The 22,381-nt window shown below is 36.5% G+C and overlaps 1 protein-coding gene across 1 annotated transcript in view; it reads right to left on the reverse strand.

Annotated features, from left to right (window-relative positions):
• vps50 (VPS50 EARP/GARPII complex subunit) overlaps positions 1-22,381 on the reverse strand; it is a 133,721-nt gene that overhangs the window by 10,416 nt on the left and 100,924 nt on the right. The window contains exons 23-25 of the mRNA XM_042506207.1: positions 9,720-9,868; positions 4,208-4,304; positions 3,242-3,400 (exon numbers count right to left, since the gene is read on the reverse strand). Of these exons, the coding sequence (XP_042362141.1) occupies positions 3,242-3,400; positions 4,208-4,304; positions 9,720-9,868 (405 nt within the window). The remainder of the gene's footprint in view (positions 1-3,241; positions 3,401-4,207; positions 4,305-9,719; positions 9,869-22,381) is intronic.

A 22,381-nucleotide genomic window follows, 5' to 3' on the forward strand; every position in this document is an offset into this window, starting at 1 on the left:
TTAAAAATAGATATTAGAGAGGGAGTTACGATACATTAAGTAGTTAAAAGGGCTTTTGAAGCAGTTATTTAAAAATGTTTTTATCTGAAAGGTCATTTTAAGGCTGTTTCATGTATGTAACATTGAATTTGTGCTCATTCAAAGGTGGTGTAAAGAAGGGCTTAAATGACATTAACAGTTCAGTGATCTTTATACTGTAGATTTCTTTTGTTTACCTGGCACAAAAGGGGAAATAAATAATGATAAAAGCAAAATAAAAACATCCGTATCAGTAGTGGCTATCGGCCAAACTGTTATTTTAAACTAATTGTGTGTTCAAGCTCTCTTCAGTAACAATGCGTATTGGACAAAGATAAACTATGACGTTATCTTTATGTATTCAAATGTCATCTTGTAAAATGTAGTTTTAGTGAGAAACTTAAAATAAAATAAAATACATCTGTCTGAGGGAGAATTGTTGATATCTTCACACTTATATAGAGGGAATAATAATATATTGTATAAAGTAAAAAGGATTTTAAAACAGTTATTAAAAAAGTTTATCATATGAAAGAAGTTTTTTAACGTTTGTTTCCTTCAACAAAATACACAGCAACAAAAAAATGCTGTTACCGGATCTGCCAAATTGTTTTAAACATCTGTATTGGCTTAGAATTTTGCCATTGGTGCATCCTTATTTTTTCTGTGAACATCTGTGATTTAAACTGTGATTTAATCAACAGCTTTTGAAGACATGCTGATGCATAAGTATATGGGATCTGTCTTGGTTTGGTGCTAGTATGTTCAGGATTTCATGCCGCAACGGGCCCTTCAGACCTTTCTGTCTCTAAATGGCAACGTGAGAAAAGTAGTGCCTTGAGTTCCTCTACCCCTGATGCAACATTTATAATGGGATAAATGGCTGGCATGCAAAAAGACACACATTTAGTGGAGAACTTCCAATTCCAAAAAATACGTCAGAAACTGGTGAGCTCAAATGTCTCTCACAAAGCTGAAACTTCAGGAAAGATCTGCATTCAACTCTCAACAGCTCACCCGCCACTGTGCTAAATTGTTCACCTCATCCCAAATAATTAATATTAAAGGTCCCTGAATAAACTTTAATTCATGAGGAACAACAGGAACATAAGAGTTCTTGACTTTAAGTAGAATCAAAAGTAATACTTAATATGTAAATGACACAAATGTTAAAAGGATAAACCCAGATTCTATCTCTCAAATACGACAACAACACCATGAGAGGAAAATCCCCGCCAGTTAAAAGCAAATCTGTCACAGCCGCCTTTTGTGTGTTCTGCTCTCTGTTATTGTGGACACGACGCTGAGAAGGCTGCAGTGGACAGTTAGTATTTATGTGGGGAAAAAGAATAAGCATTGGAAAAATTCAGGACTTTTCCTAATACAAACACATGAATAAAAAAAAGGATTTAACACGGATACCAGTAGTTCTGGTATCATCATTAACATTCAGGTGACAAAGAGTCTTAATGGTGAGATTTTTGCATATTATCTCTATGAAATCTCCCAATGAAGTCTTCATCCGTGTCTTTGAGGAGAATCTTAATGCAGCATAAATTGAGATTAGGAAAATGCACCGTGAATATTTTACATTTGACGTGAAAACTTTAAAGCTGTACTAATCAATATCATCATATTATCAGCAGATAAAATGACCTCTCAGATTTACAAAGCGTTTTAGACTGTCTCAGTTCATTGTTTTGGTTTTCCAGGAATCCACTTTACTGTTTTGTTTTATTCTCGCAGCTTTTACAAAAGTCATTTACAGCAGCAGGCAGCTGTTTAAAATGGGTAGGTTTATAGAGCGATACAGCTACATTTAAGTAAACATGCACTCCCCAGGAATTTGTGCAAGTTAACAGGTATTTCTCACTTCACTCGCTGGTATCTCGCAAACCGTCAAGGCCTGGCCCCTCTTGGGGGCGTATTTACATTCAAATCTTTTCAAAACATTCTGTTAATTCCAAATCATTTCCTGGCCAGAGAAGAATTTCTCTTTTTTTCATAACTTTTCTGGGAAGGCCTATGGGGACCCTTTCTGACAAATGGGGTGAATGCTATCTACGAAGCAGAAGAGAAAGTTAGCGAGTAGCTGGTGAACAAAGTAGAGGGGCTGACACATTCTTATTGATGGGTCGATATGTTCTTTTCTGACCAAATTTCGGACAATCACTGGTGTTACTTTCATAAGGGTGTGTTCACCACCGTGTTTCTTTCTCCAGCTGAAAACACTCAGCTGAGAGAACAAGAACGCTTTGAAGGTGCAGCGTATTTTTACCTGGGATGTTTTGGTTGCGTCTTGTTGCTATGATACAAATATCCGCAAAAAAAAAAGACTGAGAACATGCTCTGGATGAATGGAAGGCTGAAATGAGAAGGGAGAGGACGGACATGCCAGTCTTTGTGGCCAGCAGTGGTTGTTGCTCACCACTTGCACATGTAAGACGTGATGGCTGTTTTTTGTGGTATTAGTTCTACCCCTATTTTTTACCCCTCCTCCACTGCAACTAGTTGACTGGGTGGGATGCAACAGAAACAAGCCCAGGGTTTTACCAAAGCTGAACATTTTCAACTCCTGGCACCCAGAAAAAAAACAAGAGAGGCCAAACCCGAAGCTCGCAGATGCTTAGTGCCTTTTTACGCTGCTGGCATTTACCAGTGCTGTTGCAAATGACTAAAAATATGCTCACTTCTGGAAAAAATACTCCCAGGTTAAATACACTCAGCACACTGTGGCTGATTTAGTTAAACTAGAGATAACATGCAGATTTTTCCCTCCCATTGACCAATCAACTGGTTATAAGTAAGTAAATTCAAGTTGACCAAGATTTTCTTTGGAATACTGCAGCCCTTTAAAGTACACCTGTAGATGCCAAAGATCAAGATAATTCACTCAGGAATTGGTGGAGACCAAAACTGGAGCTATAAGAGTCAAAATTGGTCTTACATTTGTTAGATGACCAGAGGCACAAGTCCAAATACATACTTATGTTGCTGTGTATGTGCTGGATATGTAAAGTAACCACTAACTAACAGCCAAAAAAATATTTTCAAAACATGATCATATTGTAGCGCTAACTCCTGTCCATTGCACCCCAGTCAGTATAGCAAAAAATAATAAATGCTGCTTTAATGATCCCATTCATCTTTTTCAGAACTCATTTACATTAAGGCACATCACGTTACATCAACAGTCACCTATGCATTTCTTATGCAACATTACCTTCAGCAGGACGTCCACATAAACATTATGCTGCGACATTATTTCCCTGATGTCCCATTTAACTCCTGCCATCATGAGCAACATCTGTTCGTAGTCGATGGCCTTGGCAGCAACAATCCAGTATATTGGTTTTCGAAGTTCGCTGGCTGTAGACACCGTCTGACAGAGGGAGAGGAGAATGCATGTATGGGAATTATATTCATCGTGTTTTTGAATGTTATGTATGCAGTAAAGACTTTAAGAGGCAGACATGAAGTCAAAGTCTCTGTGGCGTTTGGCTCTGAATGTCAACAACTGCACAGTATTTCCAAGAGTGAAATCAGGACACAACAATCATTTGATGTTTGGGGAAAAACAGGCCTGTCTGTATACCTGAACATTTCAAATGTCAAGTGGACAAAAAATAAAGACAAGACTGTGGGAAGAGTTGCCGGCATGGTTATGGGTGACAGCAAATTTTCTCTCTCTCTCTTTGTTGATTGCGAACTGACTGAAATGCTTGGGTGCAGTTACATGATAATTTGTCTCTATGAAGAAGCAGGCTTTTAAAGAAAACCAAAAGGCACTGTGATGGCTCCACAAAACATTGAATAAAAGTGGAATATTTTTTAGAGCACATCAAATGAAAGATACTGTGCATATTACAAGATGTTTTAATTACTGAACGAACAGTTGAAAGAACATCATAAGCATCAAATATTGATTTCAAATTCGATAAAAACTGATGAATACTGTTTGTTTAGTCCATGAAAGCCAAAGAGGCAGGAACATGACAAGCTTGCAAAGTAATTAGACATTGGTTGATATATTCATTTGGACAGTAATGTATTTTTTCAATAAATGATAATGAAGTGTTTGGTACTGCTGTAATCATATGTTTGGTATCACCCACCTGTAACAGACAGTGACGACATGATTAACAATTACTGTGATAACACAGACGTTAGAGAGCAGGTGCAAGCCTACCTGGGAATAAAACTGCTGCAGGAAGGGCTTCTTGGCTGCAGGCATCATTGTGTCCAGGTGGGACTGGAGGGATTCAAACTGTTCAGCCAGAAACACGCTGAGAAAAAAAACACCAAAAAAACAGAGACATCCTTTGAATTTGGCACAGTGGTGGCTTAATAATGTCTGAAAAACATGGCATGGCACATGAAATCAAAATTACTACATGCTGTTTTTGGGGTTTTTTTGTTACTCATGAGTAATAATAATAACAATAAACTTTATTTTTATAGCACCATTCATTCAGTTACAAAATAAAATCAAATAAAGAGGAATTTATTTTTGATAAAATTTTGGTTTAAGGTCCTGAATCGGAGCAATTCACAATTAGAGACTAAACTTCCGAAGCTACCTCTGCTAATGTGAAAATGTAAATAGCTAAAAATACTCATTTGCATAACCCTAGACACAATTTGGCACAAACATGTACATTTTCTGTGAACTGCAGATGCTGCACTTCTACAAGTCTTCTTTCAATATAATTACTTGCTGCACTGATTTAACAACTACACCACTCTTCACTGTTGCAACAATCTATTTTCTCCCCTGATCATTACAGTTTGAAAGCAAGTTATGCTTTTCCTTATGTTCTGTCATATATATTATTTTACAATGATGGATGTTCATTTTAAAATTGGCGAACATGTACAAGTAATCCCCGTGAGCTTCCCTGTGAATATTCTTTTTTTTTATTTTTTTCTACTTTAAAAACAAACTGAGCTTAGCTGGTGACAGATTTCTTTATATGGTCATCTGCTACAGGTACACTACTGCAAGTGACCATATTACATGGCTTATACTCCTACATGTAGCTACATGCTAACATCAGGAAAACATGTAATCTTGATTGCTGAGGTTGTTAATTTATCCCCGATTTCAGATGATATTCCTGTTGGAACATGTCTGGTTGTGTTTAGAAGCTTTTAAAGGTGATTTTCTACTGCAGAAAGTGTCACTAAACACCATTACAGGCATTTCCTGGCTACAATGATGGCGCAGGGATGGTGAGATATGGAAGACCCCGAAATGCTGACCAATAAGAGCAGACTGAATTTTTCCCAGGAGGGGGTTTAAAGAGACAGGTGCTGAAACTGTGTCTCAGGCAGGGTGATTACAGGATTACAGGACAGACAGTATGTGAAAAATAAAGCTTTGATATAAAAAAAAAAGTCAAACAGACTCCAGTGTTGCCGCAGGATTAATTATCATCTACTACCTGAACTCTACACTCAACATCTAAATCAACCTCTGATTTCCAGTCTCACCTCACAAAGAAAGGTAGCATCTATGGCCAACAAATCTGGCTGTAGTTTATTGTTTTTTTTCCTACAATTAATAGATTTTGATAATCTCTGAAAAGTACTGAGACCATGTGAAGAAGAAAGAAAAAATACTATGCAAAGCAAAATCAATGCAGACAAAACTAATACCCTCATTTCACTGTGACTGAATAAAGACCTTTTGACTCATGCTGATCGATGGGTTGGAGTTTTATCATAAACAAAATGAAAAACCTGAGGGAGCAGGATTGACTTTAACGTTGAATATGCTTAAGCATCCTTATGCTTTAAGCTTGACTGTTGCAGTACAGCGCGGCTCACACTGATTTCTTTACAGTTCCAAGTCAACAACAATACCACCAACGATTGGTTGGAGCAATTTCAAAGCAGAAAACAACTTAACAAGGCTTGAGCCTCCGCATATCGTGCTGCCCCTTGAACCCAATTCTGTTTTAAACTCTCTCAGTAGCCAAGTGAAAAACGATGTCATCCTCAGACTCATAGGCTGCTGCTACCCTGTCACTCGAGCATCTATCTTCCTGCTCCTTAATCAGCTGATAAACAATCTGAGCAACAAGATTTTTTTCAGTTTTTATTCAAATAGGAGCACTTATGTTTATTTAAAAAGTTGGGATATATGATCCGAAAACATGAATCAAAGGTATGGCTGCATCATTTACTTAAAAGGTGTAAGATACGCAAGTTATGCACAAAAATATAGTTTAAAAAAAACACAAGTTACACAGTCTCACAGTCACTTTTGGCACCAAAAACCAAATGATGATGACAGCCAAAATACCAAACTCAAGGCTTCACAACAGGAGTCAAGAAACTGACAGTAAATTTCGATTGTATGGACCCTGTAGCAGACCTGTCAAATGCTGCTCCCTATTTCTTTGGGCGATGTGACCAGGAGTTACACACTGCACCTTGAATCATTCTGGTGTCTAATCAGCAGCTCATTTTCTCAACATTTCTTTCTTAACTTTTTATGACCACTAATGTTTTGACTAATGTTTTACTGACTCTCAGTGTTTTTTCACAGCTGAAAGCATTACATTTTGGATGCGTGAGGATTTCCAAGTTAGTATGTTTTCTTAAACAGTCTCTGCTTTTGCAATTGTCCTTTTTTAAGGGGAGATTAGTGAAAACAGAAAATTGTGAGCCTTAAGGTTTACAATCACTGCATGTCTGATTTATTCATTAATTTTGAATTTTCAGATCTGGCCGCACTGATGCTGCATGAACTTTGAGAGGATGCTGCGCGACAGTGAATACCGGTTACCCCGACAGATATCTTGTTTATTAAAAGTAATCAATATTAATCAGTGCTGTCTAGTTAACACTAAATCTGAAAGCACTACATTAAACACAGCCGGCAGCCCATAAATGAGCACAGTGGACGTATTTTTTTCATGGTGCAGAGAAAATCACATTAAGGTTAGCTTGAACAGCTTGTGTTTACCTCTGCAACATGGCGCAGTCTGTTAAAAAACACAAAACAAAGCACACCCTGCTGTTCACACTTATCTGCAGGATTTTCCAAATAGAGCAGTGGTGGTAGGTGCCACAGCCACGGAGAAAAACTTTTATTGATCATTTTCATGACATTAAATTCATGCCAATTAACCACAATGTCAGATACTTTAGGCTAATCAGTTAAGTTCATAACAACTCAAAAAGATGGCAAAACAAATCCTTTTAGTAAGTATATTTTATTTAAGTGTCTTTTAGTGGTTCTTTAAATAAAATATAACAAAAATAAAAATATACTAATTTATAGCTAAAGTCCCCAAAATGTGAACTATCCCTTTAAAAAGAAAACGAACAACAGTTCAAATCAAGCCTTTCAACATATGGCCCTGAAAGTCTTATTCTTGAGTATTTTTTTTTTAAATTTCGCAAGAAATAAGACAAAAAAGTTGTAAACATTGCTGTATGTGGAAGCCTCTGTCAAAGAACTCGGGAGTCAAAATTTGAGACACACAAAATCTGTGCATCATTATGACCACCTGTGGCCAAAATAGGTAAAAATTATCACATTTTCTTTACCATTTGTGCAATTTGTACTCGTACTCTTTGTACTGGACTCCTCCTAGTCTCTCACTGCACTCTGCTGCTCCTCTCCGCCAATGGCCCCTCCCATCTCTTGAAGTTGAGCAGCAATATTTTCAGACCTAATAAATTTATTATTTTACTTATCAAGACAACGCCTGACACCGCTCTTCGGCATAGAGGGAATTTCCACAAGGAAAATTAAGGTTTACTGGAGGGTAGGAAGTGGTGAAGTTTATTTTGTTTTGTTTGTTTTGTTCTGTAACAGGCACGACAACAGTGTCGCAATGGACAACTGCGGTCACTGCATTTAAGAAAAAACTGCTGAAGATGTGGAATGATTATATTGCATAAACTTTCGCTGATATTGACTTTTCAAGTGGTGGCAGCCTGGAAATCGGCGGTGGCTGCCGCCACCAAAATTAATATGCATGAAAAAACCTGATCTGATCACGCTTGTATAAAAATGACACCTGAACAACAGCAAAAGGGGCTCCCTACAGACCTCTAATTTCTCATTTCATGCCTCATTGGTTTGTCCGTGGTTTAAAATGGCCTATGCTTAAGATGTCAGAGGTGCTCACAACACAGTAAGCTTCCTTTTCTAATAACACCCTGCAAAAAGAAAGACCTTTTGTGCAGTGGTGCCCAGAATAGGTCTGACTTCTTTCTCCCCAGGGGATCTTTTCCTTTCAAACTTTACCCAAGAAATGTCTTCACCCTGGCACTTTCTTTTACTTTCATTATTCTTCCGAGCTTGTTGGCTAACTCTGATACATGAAAAAGTTTGTGTGAGAGAGTGTAAGCCTATTCAGCATTTTTTGCAGCGGTGTCATTGAGCCCTTGGTTTCCAGACTTTCATTATAAAGCACTCGTACAATGCAGACTTGTCAGGGTCCAAGAGTTGCCACGCTGACAATAGTTTAACCTAATTATGTATGAGGGCGCCTTTTTGTTATGTGTGTGGATATAATAGACAAAGATAAAGAAGGAGAACAGAACAACATAGGCAGAGCAAGAAAATAAAGCACTGAGTCACTGATTGTAAAAGTTTAACACAAATTGTACATTGTAGAGAGAAAGCTAAGAATTCTAATTAGGGGTAAAATAAGTATCTCTTTCTTTCTACATCAATAATCCTTTTTTCTTTTCAATATAATAAGGTTATTGACACAGAAACACACACTGAATGTAGTGTGAATCTTTGATGGCCACGCTGTGTAATACCGCCTAATGACATTATGTCCACCTTGAGGCGAGGCAGTAAGCGAGAATCGGCCTCTTTAATTTGATAAAAGTAAATGCTTTGATGAACAAAACTGCCAAGTTACATCACAACGCCAGGACACACAAGTGATGATTTGAAACAAGTACTGCTGTTGTAACCATCTCCCCCATACCAGAGGAATAGAGACCAACAACACTGTGTGCAGTATTAAAGGAATACATCGCCCACAAAATGATCAACTGGATACTTGTTACTCATCACATGCTATGTTTAATCTGTGAAGAGAACTGTTTTTTGGTTTGTTTGCACGCCTCCATGGTGAACAAAAAAAAAATGTTTAACAACAGAAAAACTACATCAAAACATCTGTTTACAACTCTCATACAGGCCCTTCAGTATGATTCAAATCTCATTATCCAGTTGTAGCTCAGTATCCCCAAACACGTGCATTTTTGCTTAAATATTATTATTTAAAAATTTTCCATAGAAACAGTCTTATGCAAAGGCCCACACTTGCCCAGACACACTGCTCATATATAGAACTGTTTTGAATAGTAAGATTTTAGTAAAATGCACGTTTTGGGAAGTACTGAGCAGAAGATGAGACTTGGATTCTACTGCATTAATTTGTGTGAGTCCATAAATTGATGTTTTGATACAGTTTTGCTGTTGTTTATGGCGGCACCTATGACTTCAATTCATCAAGCACTTTCTACATTTTTGTAATCTTTGTTCACGATGGAGGTATGTGCTTCAACGTAACACACTGTGAGCGACTGACATGCAAATGACAAATGATCATTTTGTGGGTGTATTATTTCTTTAAGGTGTAATTACACTGCATACTTTATAATAACTTTAATTGTTGCACGGTTTATGTTTACTCAAGTGTTGTGCCAAAAGTACTCACAGGGACTCAGTGGCCACCACCCTCTGTGCCAGCCCATAAAGAGTCCCGCTGTTAGTGAGGACCACCAGTTGGCTGAGATGAGGGCTGGGCACTTTCTCCTTCCTGTCCTCTGCTGCACTGTGGACGCCTGCATTCTCCCCTACTGCCTCCTGGAAGACACACAAGTGGAAAGGGCAAGTTAGCATGCAGAATCCAAAATATGTATTCTGAAATATTTGTGTTTTTAACGCTGTACAATCTACATATTTTCTGTATGTTCTGGTTGTATTTTAGTGAAGAGATTACTGAGAAATAAATATTTATTATCATTATAACCTTATGAAAATAGCAAACTTTAAGGCAGCCTAAGACTTTTGCACAGTGCTGTAATTGCATGAGGTGCTTGGACGATTGCATACTTGCATAAACATCTACTATTATAATTAAAAGCAGCATGCGCACATGCAATAAACAGGGATTAGAGTTAGCAAAAGTACTGAGAAATAATTTAAATTTCAGTGTTAATCTCTTATGGTTTCTGAGGAGGTGCTGCTGCTGCGGAGCATTGTCCCACTGTACCGTTATTTTAACAGCTGACCTGACATTACAGATATATCACTTGCAAAAATGAAGATAAAATGTAGATGTATACTGGTAGGTAAGCAAAATCTGAAATTCAATCAACCTTGTGGAACTCAGTTAGATCCAAAGCACACACACTCTAAAATTCTGCTGACCGGACACTCCTCAACAGCGAAGCATTTATCTTTCCTTTTGATATATTCCACTACACCCTTCTATCCAGCAAATCTTTTATCCCTTCATTTTAAAAAACAATTGAAAAAGAAAAAGAGAGATTTCAACAAGTCCATTCCCATTAATCACAATAACCTGTATCTGCATGCAAAGCCACTGGGATTTCATACAGGAGGTTAGTTCATATTATTTTCTATGAAGGCATGATGAATCACAAGGCATGTAGAGCTCTGCACCCTGCAGCTGTAACACCCCCTGAAACAGCCTCAAATCAATAGCAATCACACAGGTAATGAATGAATGGGAGCTATTAATGCTGTGCCATACCATCCCCTTACATCCCCTTTGCAGTTTGGGTCTAATATTGTGTACCAGCACCATTATTTCAGGCGACCAGTGGACCAGCAACTAGAAAGTAAGATATCTTTTGTAAAACATAAGTGGTGTCCACAGTTTTAAGAAGATAAAATCTTATGTTTCTTTAACAGCAATTCATTTACTTTATATATCTATATATATAAATAACAGCCTTGCACACAGAACAAATATGCACAGTATGCAGCCATGTGGATTAATGGTTCTGCTAGATGAGACCTCCCACTGTATGTGAAAACTGTAACCTCTCCACAACCTCTGAGTTATCTCCCGACATTCAATCAAACCTTCACTGATGCAAAAACTATTATCAGTCAGAGATAAAATGTTATCACATTCAGAAGATTAACACTTGAATTATACTAGTTTTACAGCTTAGGGAATCTAATGGCTTCCATGTGGAGGCTGCAATATATCTCCCCTAGAGTAGTTTTCTGCAAATATAAATGCTGTTTCTATTTAACAGTCAGAAACAGGAATAAAATAAGGCATGAAATGGAATATAACACTCCTTAGTGCAGATAGCAAACTCACATATTTTAAGTGTTGAATAAGTTAATTATGAATAAGTTTCTCAACTTTACATTTAAAAGGATTTTTCTTTCTGTTTTTTAAACCAGAATTCACATTCAGTTACACATTTTAAATATGATTTGTTCCCCTTTCTGAATCATAACAGCAAACTTCCCTCTTCTTATGCAACCAGAATTCAAAGGACGGGACAAAAAGTACACATTGATCTTTTGTCTACTGCGGCCTTTCTCTCCTTGGCATTGAAGAGGCTGCAAAGCATTCACAGCACAACCTCTTGTCTGCAACAAAGCATCCACACCTTGGCCTGAGTTCTGCTGAACTTGCTGAAAGTAAAGTTATTCTGGGCAAAGGGAGAACAATTAAAGCTCCAAACTAAAGATGCACTGTGATAAATTTTATTTATTTATTTTGTAAATGAATTTATTTAATCATCAAACTGTACACAGATGTCTAATTAAATACTTTGGAGAATTTACAAATGCTGCCTTTTTAACTCTTCAAAACATGACCAAATTTGCTTGACTTCATCCAAAAACACGGAAAGAGGCAATGAGCAACTTAATAAAAAATGACCCAAAAATTGGCAAGAAATTGCTAAAAAGCTGCATGAATATAACCTGGAACGAAGAAAAAAAAAAGTTAAAAAAGCAAAACAAAAATACAGGTAAATGACCTGGGGAAAAAATATTTTAAATGTATTATTATAATAATTACAGCTATTGTTTGGATAGTTTTTTTTTTTTTTTTTTTAAATATGTATCATTTCTAATAATCTCTCTGCCTCTCTCTTTTTTTTCATCTTTTACAAATTTTCTTGAATTTTGCATGACAATCTTTTTTCTTGCCAAATTGCAGTTTGCCTTTTTCCCAATAGTTTTTGAAGAAATCAAACCAATTTGTTTCAGGAGTTTAAATGCTTGTGAGAGGCATCTGGATGCAGCACAAGAACACTGATGTCAATCCAGGGTTGAAAGGGTTAAGAGAGTATGCATTATGCATGTTAACAAGTTTATTTTGAAGAATGCACTGCTAAATCCATATCTGTCTCTCTGATAATGACATTCAAATTCTGAGGCCTGAAATGCTTCGTCAGGATTATTATTGAGATTGTTATGTTGAAAATGATCAATTGCTAGTTTTCCCGTATTCTACAACATCAGCATTTCAACAGACTTCATTTTCTGTAATTTCCTCCAGTCCTCTAGAAATTCTTAATAGTTTTGTTAACATCTTAACATAAGTTCTGAGTGGCCGAACACATCTGAAGCTAAGACAGTGTCACTGATCACTGAGAGGAGTTAAAGACGGACAGTCCCCAACGCTTCACAGCACATAAACATGACAAACAGTGCAGTGGTTATGGAGTTAATCCAGAAAGACCATTAGCACACTCAACTGCAACAAGTGATTTAAGATTTGGACCATGATAAAAGCTATTGAACAGCGGCTGGTGGCCTTTTGAACGGATGCCGTGCCAGATCAACCAATACACAAACACAAGAGCACGCAATATATCGTAAACAAGTGCAGACAAATAAAACATTACTGTTGTTGCTGTCCTTTTTGTAGTTCTAAAATAGTTAAGTAATGCAACATTGGACACGTCAGATGAAACCATCACTTGTACTGCAGATGGGGTGGGGGAAAAATCCATTGTTAGAAGCATCTGAGAGATTACATCTTGATGGAAAAACCCAATTTGGGACAATACTATCTCCTGTAACAAAGACTGGGCTATGGGCTCCGTACGGCTGAACCAGTTGGACGGTAAAACATAATGGGCGTAAACAGACTGTGTTCACAGTCTAAGCAAGACTAATCTATGAGTTTTGGTGAAGATGGCTGAGTGTGAGCAACTGCAATCCCTTTTTAAACAGAGATTCCAAAAACAAAACGACAGCATAACGCTGCCCCAATGTGTGTGATTTCAGAAAGCACGCTGGTGTCAGTTTAAACAGATGTTGAAGCATTTTTGTTACTACCTCTGCTGCTGGCATAATAGTGGAACAACAATGCCAACTTACTCCCTGCCAACTTATTTCAAAACAAGGACCCAAAATATTTTTCTACCTTGCCCATCTTTCACAATTTTTTTTCCAACATATAAGATTCAAACTCTATTCAAACATATTTCAACTTTCCCTACAGGACGTTTAAGGACAGAGGAAAATTTGAAAATTTAAAAAAAGTTTTTTACAGTTTCTGAAATAAATAAATAAATAAATAAATAAATAAAATATCTTTTCAAAATTTGCCCAGTATATTAAAAGAAAAGATAAACATTTTATGATTTTTGTTAAAAATAAATTTTAGGGAAAAAGAAAAAACAAACAAAGAGAAAATCGACTATTTTTTAAAAACATTTTCTATAACAATTAAAAAAATAAATAAAATAATAATCACCAAAAAGTTTTAATAAAGCTTTTTTTTTTTTAAACCCACAGGCGAATGGAGGGTTTGGAGGGCATGTTACCAAAATGTTGTTAAATGTCTCCACTTATTAAAGCTACGTTATGTTGTCAGCTATAGAAAATACATTGACCGTAAGTTATATTAATGTAATTTAATGTATTACACACAACATATTTCTATGATTTTTCCAAAACTTTCAGTGATTTTTTCCAGGCCTGGATAATGTGATTGTGAAATTCCAGGCCTTTTCCAGGTTTTCCATGACTCAACAGCAAAGTAAAATTCTGGCCAGTGTTTCTGCATTGTCCAGGCTGTATGGGCCTGTAGATGGATACTATCCAGCCACCACTCCCACACCATATTCATAAAAGACAATGGATTTAAATTAATCTGTTTATTTTGATTAAACACTGCTGAAAAGTAGCAAGTAGTTACACAGAGAAACTCCAGATGTATTACATTTTTGCATCTCTTTTGTGAGGTGCCTCAAGATTCCTACCCCTATTTCAAATGTATCTCTTTTTTATTTCTGCTGGTTTACAACCTTCTAAATTCAAAAGCCATGTTTTTGAATAGTTTCTCTTTTTAAATCAGCTTCTGTTGACAAAATGCACTCCAGGGAACCTCGCAAAAAAAATGACGAGTTTTAATATCATTTCTATGTACATGGTTGCTTTAGGTGGTTTTTCATTGGAACCCAGGTTACAAGTTATGTAACACCCATCATCAGGTTTAAGAAATAGTTGTTATGACATAACATATTTGTTCTCCCCCTCTCATCCCTTTTTTCCACTACAAATGCTGCTGAGCACAAATTTGCATTTCTTGTCAGTGTCTTCTCTTTCTAACATGACAGCATGTTCCCTGTAATTCTGCGGTATTAAACTTCTATTACTGGGCTGCATTATGAAAGTCATGCTGGTAGTTGCATATTCTCCTTTGAATTAAACTAATCAATTAAACTCTGGTTGCATTAGTCTGACATTACAGCGAGGTCTGTTTTGGTCTATTTTTAATCTCTCCACACGAGGCTTGGTCTTTCATTGACTGTGCCCCTGCAGCATAAACACTTTATGCAAAAAAGGAGAAAAAAGCTTCTGTGAGACTGTCGGGAGAAATGTCTGGTTTCTTTTCCGAATGCATAAAACTCTGCAGGGATTCTTCAGGTAAAAGGCTAGACTGAATACAAAAGGTGATTTTTTTTTTTTAATAAAGAAGAAGAAAACCAAACAAACATCTGTGCCATTTGGGGATTTTGCGCATCTACTGTTCCAATTCTGCAGCAAGAAACACATTTTAGAGAAAAGATAAAACACAGTTTTATCTTTGTTTGGGGTGACGTGCTAAGCGGACGCCCTGAGTGCTTATTTCATGTTTATTAGTTTACTAGATGCTTGATCTGCTATCATTTTATACTCAAAATGGCAAAACATGATTTGACAGGATATCATTAAAATCATTTCCCATTTTTGTTGCCCTTTGGTTCCCCTGAATATTAAGATACACTTTAAAGATAAACATGCAAACATACTGAGACATCTAGCATGTTAACATAATAGATACAAATACTTTCATATAACTATAATGCTTCTGCCTGTTTTAATCTGCAAATAAATGTAAGAGATGCTCAGATGGGGAAACCTATTTTTTTTCCATAAATTAATTCCAAAAAAGACAGAATAAACTTCTCTGATTAAATTTTATGGCAATTGTGACTCAATAAAAGTAATCTTTGTGGTTGTTGGTGCCAAAATGCAGCTAATTGAATCTTTACATTCATCAGAAAACAGGTAAAAAGATGAATTAAATAATATGTTCTAAAAATAGCTTCACACATAAGGATATCCGTCGTGACAGACAAACTGTAATCAACCATAGTGTAACTTGTCTTTTATTTGATATCCTGAAAGCAACCACTGCGCAAACAATTGTGTTTTCTCTTTTCACAAACCTCGATGAAAATGACAAATGACTTCAGCAAAATAAAAGTAAACTAACTCCATGTGCCTGCTGCATTTCCAAGTACGTGGAGAAGAAGAATGCCATATTGGACAGATTAAGCATCAGCGATAGATTTTTCAAAGTGACTGAAAGGCCTGAAAACTGGGGGATGAGGCAGCCCTTTCCATACAGCATGACTTATAGTGAAGAGGTCATACGTTATGTGATTTACACCCTGCAGCTGCTGGAGATATTTAGGAGGAGTTTAAACCTTAACAGCCGTTTCTCTGCTGTCCTGCTGAGATAAATATTGAAATAGCTTTTCCAATGTGGAGTGTGGTATATGTGTTACAAACAGTAGCCAATACAGACTGATGATCATTGGTCCACAGTGATTTCCAATACATGTTACTGAACAATTTCTGACATGTTCATGGATAAAAAAATTCAAAAATGTCAGTATGTATTTATGTAGCACAGTATCTATCTGTGGTTGGAGTGTGTAAAGCCTCCACTTCTTGAGTTATGACACCGAATATTACCCAGAGAGGGCTTTTTGCAGAACATTATGATGTCGCAGTGAAGTTGACCACTGACCTATAAAATATAAAATGTCATCACTTTATCATTTCATTCTACTAGACATTTGTGCAGAATATTGTCATAATTAGTGTATTAACTCTTTAAAACCTGAGCATATTGGTTTGACTTCTTTCAAAAACATGAGTAGAAAGCAATGAGCAAAATAACAAGACATGGCCCAAAAAAATTAGCAGTAAAATTAGTGAAAAAAAGTAATAAGAAACTGACATGAACTAAGCAAAATAATAAAAAAAAAATGTAAATGGTTATTTTCTTGTTTCCTATTTCCTACTATTTTTTTTGCTATCTGTGGGACATTGCTTAGGTTTCAAGGGCTAAATAGCTTATGAAAAGCATCCCAACACAGCACAAGAAAACTAAAGTCAATCCAGCTTTTAAGGGGTTAATTCTTGAGTGATGGCCAAAAAAATGTTTTGTGAGGTCACAATTTCCTTGACCCTTGACAACCAAATTTTAATCGGTTCATTCTTGAGTCTAAGTGGACATTTGTGCCAAATTTGAGGAAATACCCCAGAGGTCTTGTTGACATATCTTGTTCACAAGAACGAGACGGATCAGGTCACTGTGACTTTGGCCTCTGACCACCAAGATCTAATCTTTGGCCGTGGCTTTCGCCAGAGCGGAGGCATGAAAATCCCAAACATTCTCTGGTTTCTCTGTCTCAAGTGAGAGGATTTGCTGTATCTCTCTGTTTTATATCAAAGTTAACTTAATATATCTGGTTATGGATATCTTGGGCTTTGGAGGGGTGGTATATCTTTTCAAATTTCTTGACAAAGATTAATTCCCCCCAAAAAATGAGAGAGAGAAAAAATAAACCCACACACAAAAAATGTAGATTAATTCATGATGCAAATAATCACTTGTGCCGTCCCAGAAAATGGGTATGAGTAATTGCCTTAAATGGCACTCATTTAATCTTTCATTCACTACCTGCAATCATACTAAATACCCATTAGTTTAGGACTGACAAGTTAAAATTCCAGTCATTAGCATGTGACATTAAATACAGAGTTGATTCATTGTTAACGGTTTCCTATTCAAAAAGAGAAAAAGAAGCGAGGAAAAGAAATCAAAGCTCTGAGAAACACATGAATCTGGTTTGAGTGGCTGCGAGATGCTGCATTGACTTTAAAATGACGACCATGTGAATTAATTTCTCTGTGAAAAAATACATCATGTGCATCCACGCATGTTAAAATGGTTCTAGTAGGAAATGCTCTCAAATTGCATTTGTTGCTTTTCCCAAGGCAGTCTCAGAGTCAGAGCCAAAGGCTGAACACACATAGCAGATTCACTCACAAATCACACAACTTTTTCTTTTTAGAGGAGATTTTACAAATAGCCAGAGGCAGCCTCCTTTCTATACAACTGACATCAGTTTGGCAGGTTTCAGGGAGGGAAATATGCTTGTTTTCATTTCTCGCTGTATGGACATTCACCTCAGTGTACTGTTCTAATTGATCAACAAATTCTGACTGACTTTAACACAAACAGAGAACCTGGAGCACTGACTGACCTCTGTAAAAACACAAGAAATGAATAAAATAAATGAATGAAATAAATCAGTATGAGCAGTGAAGTGAGCCATGGCAAACAATAAGAGAAAAACTGCTGTATGGAAAGTATCTCATACTACTGTAAGACGAGGTGGACCATATTGTCTCTATGATCATTTACTTTTAGGGTCCTCATTAACCTGAGGAAGTACACATTTATCCTTTACTAATGTCAAAACATTAGTCACAAACACTGCTGAGTGCATGTTGGATTATAAGAATTTTGAATAACGTGATGAAAGCACAATCTGTAATTTCAATGGAAGCATTAGGACAGCCCCACGACCTAAAATTCAAATGCAAGATTGAAACTTGCTATCACCCCAAGAACAGGCCTTTATTTTGGAATATTATCAGTAATGATATAATGTTACAGCTGAAGAGGCTTTATAAATTCTGAGGTATTAGCCACACAATGTCAGTCTATTAACCAATTGAAACCTGGAGAAAAATAACTTCGTTGTGCTGCTTTCTGATGCTGTTCACATGTATTTAAACCCTTGAACTCAGAGCAAATTGGTGCGATTCTGTTCAAAAACATGGGAAAAAGGAAATAAGCAAACTGCAAAACAATAATTCATTTAGAAAATTATTTTTAAAAAGCTAGGAAAAAATGTCTAGAAAAAAAAGAAAAAAGCTTGGGAAAAACTATGATTATGTTTAACATAATCACATAATTAAAAAAATGTTACAAAAATATTAAAATTTTTATAAATAATAAAATCTTTTTTGTTTCTTTTCTGTTTTTTGTTTGAACTAATAAGGTAATTTTCTTTTACTTTTCACCATTTCCTTGCTAATTGGGGATAATTTCTTTCTTTGTTGCTTATCGCCTTCTTCCCATGTTTTTTGCTCTGGTTTCAAAGGGTTAAGTAGCAAAAGCAGAACCAGTAATGTGAAGCTTACAAAATAAACATCATATTCTGTAATGAAAGCCTGACAAAAAAGTTAATGAAATGCTCCTACAGTCTCTCTGTGTTTTATTTCCTGAAAAACATTTCTCTGCTGGTTACTCTAAAGACCAACGGGAACGACTCAGCAAGTGAGGTGAACAGAAAATTTCCAGCCCTGCAGGTAAAAAAAACAAGGTTGGCAACCTTCGAGGTGGATGCACTGTGGGGTACAATTTGTTCAACACTGGTACAAACAGTGACAGTTTGGGATTAATCAACACAATTACGTAAATGATTTAATCAGGACGGAGGTAGCAGGGGGTCTTCACTGATGTCACGATAATTAAGATAACTCTTGTGCATACACCTGAAGCAAATCTGCCTCAATTTAAGTTGTGCAGGACAAAAATAATAGCAGAAATATTAAAGAGTTGACAGAAATCAAGATAATATTTTTTAGAATCGCAGAACACGAATCATAATGTCTTCTTGTAGATAAGAAAAACATATATATGCAATTTTTAGCTATTAGAGCTTGTCATAGCTCAATTAATTAATAAATCAATCAAATAACTACAGCCCTTTAGCCTGCCTGATAAGGCATTCATTCGTCCCTTTGCTAGCATGGTCAGGCAGCAGCTAACAAAGCTCACATGGTTAGGGCAAATTAAAAGCAAGTCCACATGAAAGCACTTTTTTCTATCTTCAGTTCATTCCATCACACTTTGAATACTTTACCTGAAAAGTAATCAAAGTTCACAGATGGTGTTTTGCCACTTTAACAGAGGAAAAAAAAATCTGTGTGGGTGTCTGAATGCTCAGTGTAATCTCAACAGAAGTATCAAAACGGGGGCCAAAAAGTAGGACTGGAAGAAGAGAAAAATCTTCTTTGTGAGCTCACCGGGTTTTAATTATCTGCCTAACGCTGGCGCTCACACAGAAATGGTCCTTGAGTTAATGAACCATTTGAAGACCTTTTTGCTAAACACCAAGTAAAAAGAGAGACTAATATTTCCCTGTGACAGACAGATAATTCCATTTTTTTTTACATAGAGCCTGTGCCCCTGCACACCACTCTGCAAAAGTAATGCTCCAAGCATACTAAAGTAATTCAAACCTTTGACTTACAAAAAATTTGTTAATAGAAATCTGTCACAGATATAATGAAAGGCCACTTTAATCACTTTAGTTGCACTGAGGTATACCAAGCTGAAGAAGAAGACACCTCCTCCTAGTATTGTCTCTTTTGATGCTGCACATGACATATGAAGACACTAACAATCACACACTGAATCTAAATGCTCTGGTGCTGACAACATTGTGCTGCGAAGAGCTTTTGGCAATTGTTAAAAACATGTGGTTCAACTCTCCCTATTGTTAATGGTGTAAGTGACAGCAAAAGTTAAACCATCAAGACAAAAGTGCAACAATTAAGATTGACACCAAAATGTTGAAAAAAAAAAGAAAAGAAATATGCTCATCTAAGGTAACTATTATTAAAGAAGTAAAGTGGCAAATTTACTAAATCACTTGAATCACTGTTGTTACTTTTAAGGGCTTATGCCTATTTATTATTTGAGCATAATACTTATGGCTGCACATTTAATTGAAATATTAGCAAAATAGCAATAATGCAAAGTGCTATAGCCAAATCACAAGCGTTGCAACTATTAAAAAGGGAAAAGGTAAAATGGACAATATCATAAACGGAGCATTGCGGTGCTACAGAGAAACGAGGGCCTTGAAATTATATGTCAGAAGTAACAAAAGATGCTTGTTTGCTACAGACCATCAGCAAAAATCACATTATCATCTTTTTTTTCAGTGAATATGAAATGCAAAAATGACCACTGCCAATAAAGTCATTTATTTTGCATATCATCCAGCCCTAACAATAATTTGATTAGGGGTGCAGGATAATATCAGCACTGCATCAGCATATAAAAGCTTTAAAATGAAATACAGAGGTTGGCCCTATATGATCATTTCTGCCAATATGACAGGCTGACAACACGGCGCAATTATGTGACTTATTAGTCAATAACAGGGCACTTTTAACTTTGTTGTGACTATTGTCAGGATTTGTGAAAGCATAATCCAAGCCTGTAAAAGTAGGATTAATTTTATAGCTTTGTTTGAAAGTGTTGCATAAAATGAATACTTTATATATAAGTTGAAGCAGACATGTTTTTTTCCTACATCACATGTAGCTGTCTTTTCTTAAAAAAACAACTGTATTTTATGTTTGTATCTGCCTGTGGGCCATTACAACAAGAGTAGGCATAATACTATGTTAAATATACTCTATTGTCTGTTCTCTGCAAAAAAAATTTAAAAATAAATAAATAAAAATTAATGAATACAAAAAGAAAGAAGGTGCATACATCAGTATTGACATCAGCAATCGGTCAGAAAAAGTAAGTGAAAATATTGGCATACCAGATATTGGCAAAAATCCAATATCATGCATCCCTTCTTAAGATACTCATTCAACACACTTTGAAACTTGGGCCTACAATGTTATTAATACTGGAAAGAGGCCATCACTGCAAAACAAATGCCTTTGTGGAATATGAAAGAAGTTTATTTGATCCTGGTCTTGTCTCTGTTTAAATTCTGATCAAAAACAACCTCCTTTCTGTCTGCATCCGCAAAAGCTGCAGTTTTAGTCAAACTATTCCCTTGCAGTCTTTGCTCCCTGCAGTCTCTAAGTCACGCTGTCTGTGTCCTTACTGTCAGGCGCTAAAAACACTTCACAGATGACGATCAAAAATTAATGTGAATTGTGCTACACAGAAGAGCGGGTCAGCATGTGGAAGCATCTTTCAGTGAGAGTTTATATATGAATATATTTCAGGTGTTTATAGAAGATAAACACACATACATGCCAAAAGACATATGGGAATATCAAGGCTTCAAGAGACATTTCACTACAACTGCATTTAGTCAAAGCCTAGACCATAATTTGATTAGGAATTTTGGCGAGCAGAACCACCTCAAAGCCTTCGGGAGGAATTCCTCTCCTTGAGTCTGTCAGCTTTGCTAACGTCCGGTAGTTGAGAAAGAACAGACTGCCCAGCAGTGCAAACATCAACTTCAGTGTCCTTAAGGGCCTTGTAAAGTGTGGACAGGCGAGAGGGAAAACAAGTTTTGTTTGTCTGCGAGCTGGTGATGCCAAAATGGTTTCCCCACGTGGACCAACAGCATTGTTAAGAATGAAGACATCAAGCGTGAAAGCCAGGGAGCTTATCCACCCCTGTGTAATGATTAGAAATTAAGCCCTGCTATTCCCAATGAAAAGAAAACATATAAAAATGAACGTCTAGGGAGGGATTTGAAAACAGATAAGAGCAAAGCTTTGAATAAAAACAGGGATATAGCAGGAGCTTGATGTCTATCTATCCCTTCTGTTTTTTTTCATCCAACAGATCAAAGACGAGAGGCTGAGATATTTAGTCAGCTGAAAATGATCCTTAATGAGGATAGAAAGTTAAAACAGATGTGTGTGTGTATGGATATATGTACTATAACTGTGTGTGGTAGGACTTCAGTATAATGAGATTGTGTTGCGCTTTATGGTATTCATATGGAACATGTAATCCCTTTCCCA

Source organism: Plectropomus leopardus, chromosome 18 (genome assembly GCF_008729295.1).
Source record: "Plectropomus leopardus isolate mb chromosome 18, YSFRI_Pleo_2.0, whole genome shotgun sequence".
Lineage (NCBI taxonomy): Eukaryota > Metazoa > Chordata > Actinopteri > Perciformes > Serranidae > Plectropomus > Plectropomus leopardus.